Consider the following 4,566-nt stretch of genomic DNA (forward strand, 5'->3'; position numbering starts at 1 on the left):
GTCGTTTGAAAACTTCTACGCCATCCTGTGGTCTGGGGCGATCAACGATACGCGTCTGATGCTGTTGACGCAACGTGAAACCGTTGCCGGTGGTGTTCCTCCGGTGACGCTGCACAGTGCGCTTACGATGAAGAAAGATCGGAGCACTATGTACAGCTGTGCACAGGACGGTCTGTATCAGGTGAGTGAGATACTGGAGTCTTCAAGGACTATCCCAACGCTTGTCCCTCTGGTATAAAGTATGGCTAAGTTATTTATTTCTAATTGCTCGATGCTCTAATAGTTCAATTTGTTAATACTTAAAACTATATGGTATAACCAATGCTTCCTACCTTTCGTTCTTGAAGGTTAGCGAATTCGTCTTCGAGTCCACGGAAGATGAGGCGGCCGGTACGACCACCGCCTGCTGGAAACACGTACGCGATCTGCCACGCTATGAGAATGACGAAAAGGAAATGCTACTTCAGCTGAAGCTCGACCAGAACGACCGCTTCCTGCTGGCCAGCACGGCCAACGGGTTTGTCGTGTGGGACTTTGCCACCGAGCAGGACGAAGAACCGATCTCGTCCGAAGCCATTTACCTCGCATTGCCACACGGCGTGCGCAACATTTCCACCAAGATGACGCAGTCGAACTCGGTGATGATCAGCTCGAAGGTGGACTACGCCGTGGCAGGAGTTCGGAAGAACCTGTACGTGTGGAGCGTCACGAGCCGGGCGCTGCTGAAGGTGCTGGATGCACACTTCGGTCGCATCATCCAGCTGGAGGCGCTGACGATCGGTGCGTGGAACAGCGTCATCACATCCAGCATCGATCGGTCGGTGAAGATCTGGAACATCAACAACATCTTCGAGCAGGTGCACGTCATCGATCGGCATGAGCTGCAGATCGATAGCATCAGTCTGTCGGAGAACGGTGAGCTGGCGGTAACGGTGACGCGCGGTTGCGTCGGTGTCTGGGAGATCCGCACCGGGCGGCTCCTCTCGAAGTTGGCCGACAGTCCGCTCGGGGCGATCGTGACCCACGCCGAGATCACCCCGAACGGCCGGTACATCGTGTCGTCGGAGACGGGCAAGATACTGGTGTGGAACCGGGTTACGGAGCAGGTCCTAGCCCGGGACACCCAGCCCGGCATACAGCAGATCAACTTCCTCGAGCACGGCGACAAGTATCTGACGGTGTCCTGCCCCCAAGCGGCCAGCGGCACCAGTGCCGGCGCTGGTGGTGGGGGTGCGGGAGTGGATGACCATGGAATTCAGGCGCACGCGATCGTCCGCAGTCTGCCGGACGGAGCGATCGTGTTCTCCTACGACTATCCGGTGCGGCTCGTTCCCGGCCTGCCGTTCCGCTGCGCGGTCATCTCGGCCGACGGCCAGCACATCCTGTGCGCCTCGACCGACAAGAACGGGAAGGACGCGATCGCCGTGTTCGGCGGGGCCAACGGCACCTTCCTGCACAAGATCTCGCTGCGGACGTGCAACATCAAGGAGATCGTGTCGCTGCTACCGCTGCCGCACAAGCCGACCCAGGTGGCGGTGCTGACCAACGAGAAGGGCAGCATCATGGACATCAAAACGAAGAAGCACGTCCGCTCGATCCCGAAGTGGAGCGGCACCTGCACCACCGACGGCAAGTTCGGCCTGTACGCACCGTCCCGCGGCGGACTGGAGCTGCTCGAGCTCAAGAAGGGCTCGACGGTCAAGACGTTCATCCCGAAGGTGGCCGAGGGCGTCTTCACGGTCATCTGCATGTTCACCTCGAACGACGAGTACGTGCTGTACTACCACAGCGGCCGGAAGACGCTGCGCGTGTTCCGCACCAACGACGCGGAGATGATCGCCAACTACCGGATGCAGGCGGAGCTGACGGCGATCCGGAGCACCTCGGACGGGCGCAGTCTCGTGCTCGGCACGGTCGACGGCTGCATTTCCGTGCTGGCGATCGCCGACCCCAAGAAGGAGGAGATGCAGCAGTTCCTCAAGGACCTGCCGTCGCGCGATGCAAACGTAAACATGAAACCGTGTCACGCATTAACACCGCATTCGACTGATTCAAAGTACTCTTCACTTACCCCTCTCTTCGCCGTGTTGCTCCTCTCTTTTTCTAGTGGAAGAAAAAGCTGGCGAAACAGAAAGCCTCCGCTCGGTTCAAGGCGGCCATGCGCTTGGCGTCCATCTCGACCCGATTCGGAACGCCGATCGACGACGACGATGACGAGGAGGACGACGAGGCGGCACAAAACGCCGCTGGCACTGGCAGCAAGGTTACACCGTCCGAGGGAACGCCGGAACCGGCAGCGGCCGATGGAGAGCAAAAGTAAACAACCCTCCCGCTTCCGGAGAGAGAGAGAACGAAAGAAGAAAAATCAACCATTTTCCTATCAATACACCATCCCAGCACCAGGTTGTCTATATTCGACAACTTTTAATCCTGTTGTTACCATACTTTCTCCCCCGCAGACCGGCGGTGAAGGAACGGCACTTAATGCAAAATGTTCTTTAAATAAAAGTTACCTGTTTAGTCCAATTTAGCGCAAATTAGTCCAAAACGGTGTACGCATTTTATTCTAAAAACTTGCGACCTTCCATAGAGTTTAATTGTGTTGTACTGATAGTTGAAAGTAATAACTTGGCAATTCAAATGCATTAAACAAAATGAGACTGCATTAACAGCAGTTCTATAAAATCTATCAATTGGGAAAATTTACGAATATTTTTTCTCGTAGAATTTACATGTTCCGGCGGCGGGACTTGGCATTGTCTGCAGAGACGGATCGATTTATTCCGGGGCTTCATGCGGTGGTTTAATCCAGGTCTTCCAATCCACTCCATTGCTCATATGATTTGATTTGATTTTAAATTATTTCTATAAATTCATCATCTAACCATTCACATTGTTGGCAACATTACTTGCAATGTTGAAATTCATCACAATCCAAGCAAGCTAAAAATATCTCTTCCAATCCAAATCATGGGCTCCGAACAATATGGGCCAAGAATCCGAAATGGGCTAATGATTTTATATTGGGAACAACTCTTTTATTACTTTTCTCTACTTTAATGCTTTTTTCTACTTTAATACTTTTTTCTACTTATAATAAGTTCGAATTTCAATAGAGGCTTGTTCTTATAAAAAATGATCTTTTGATTACTCATGGTTCGCACAATATATTTTTGAAATCGCTCTCTAATTAGAAACATTTGATCAATTTTGATCTTGGTGAGGACAATTATTTGCATAGGTAATGCACTTTTACTGGTGACCCGTGAAACGCAGGTACTTTGGCAAACAGGAGCATGCAATTTTCATTACTCAACATCTGCATAACGCATCTTTTCCAGTAAAACAATCAGTAAGCGACTAATCTTATTCCAATTCGATCAACTTTAAACAAGTGCCGTTAATGAATTTATTAAAAATAGTAGGCTGATCATTCTCAAGCGTGGCAACTGCAGTATGTAGGCACCGGAGGTGGGTCAAGGTCCAATTCCATTTGATTAAATTTTCCGCCAGGAAATACACTCATTGGTGGATTCGGATTTATCAACGCCACAGATAAGAACAACGTTTTACATGAATTAATATTATTTAAATATAGTTTTTGTTTTATTATTATTCTCATCAGGTTAAGCAATTTTTGTGAGACTGTTTATGTGTTGTTTTGTATTTCGTTAAATGTTTTTTTTCTTTGTTCTCCTGTATAATTTCTCCCCAATCAAAAGGGACGTTCGCCAATTGCTCTAATTGATTGATTTGACCAATCACAACGCAGGAACGCGATCTCGGATGCCCGATATTAATGTGTGGTAATAGGTGGTTGCAAAACGAGCAAAAACACTTAATAATCTAACGTTAATCACAACTCACCCCACACGTGCGCTCTAAATAGGCTCGATACGCTCTAAACAAGCGGGGGGTTCTAGCGGGGATGAACTGGGGCAAAGGTAAAAGGAAAACTACCAATCTTGATCCCCCACATGATAGCGGGGGGTTGGATTGTGGAGGATGATAAAAAGTAACAAGAAAGAAAAGAAAAACGTTAGCTTTCCTGAAGCACGTTGGCAAACATTGGTGCCCTATGAGGTTGTAACGATGTGGCGGTTATAGGAAAAAGGACATGTAATGCGCCTATGAATGCTTGTTGGTGTATCACTTTTATTTTTCCTGCTACTGTTTGTTTCGCTTTTCAAATGTTCCTCCCCCCAGGGAAGAGGGCCTTTAAGTAGTGTCTGCAACCTTGTAAGTCTTTTCCGTCTCCATGTATCGGTTTATTTGTATTCTTGAATTAGTTAGACACAGAAAATAAAACCATCAAACAACAAAGAAAGGACGTTAGGGGATTTAGCAGTTGTCTTCTTGCACGGGAGTTTAAACGACTAAACCTGCGTTTGGAATAGGGTAGGTAGCGGTAGGTGGCACGCAGGAAACAACAAAGTACCACCAACACACCAAAACCAAAAACACAAAAAAAAAGTGCATTTTACTGTTACTTTATATCGGCTTCTGTCTCGTGTTAATCGTTATCACTAAATGAACTACCTAGAATAAGTTAAAAAACGCAGTTCA

The 4,566-nt window shown here is 48.5% G+C and overlaps 1 protein-coding gene across 1 annotated transcript in view; it reads left to right on the forward strand.

Moving 5' to 3' along the window:
* The window catches only part of LOC131285403 (NACHT and WD repeat domain-containing protein 2), a 7,925-nt gene extending 5,605 nt beyond the window's left edge, over positions 1-2,320 (forward strand). The window contains exons 9-11 of the mRNA XM_058314259.1: positions 1-181; positions 348-2,006; positions 2,108-2,320. The exon at positions 1-181 is cut by the window's left edge and continues 13 nt beyond it. Coding sequence (XP_058170242.1) covers positions 1-181; positions 348-2,006; positions 2,108-2,320 — 2,053 coding nt within the window. The remainder of the gene's footprint in view (positions 182-347; positions 2,007-2,107) is intronic.
* The last annotated feature ends 2,246 nt before the right edge of the window (positions 2,321-4,566 follow it).

This window comes from Anopheles ziemanni, chromosome 3 (assembly GCF_943734765.1).
Source record: "Anopheles ziemanni chromosome 3, idAnoZiCoDA_A2_x.2, whole genome shotgun sequence".
NCBI classification, from domain to species: Eukaryota; Metazoa; Arthropoda; class Insecta; order Diptera; family Culicidae; genus Anopheles; species Anopheles ziemanni.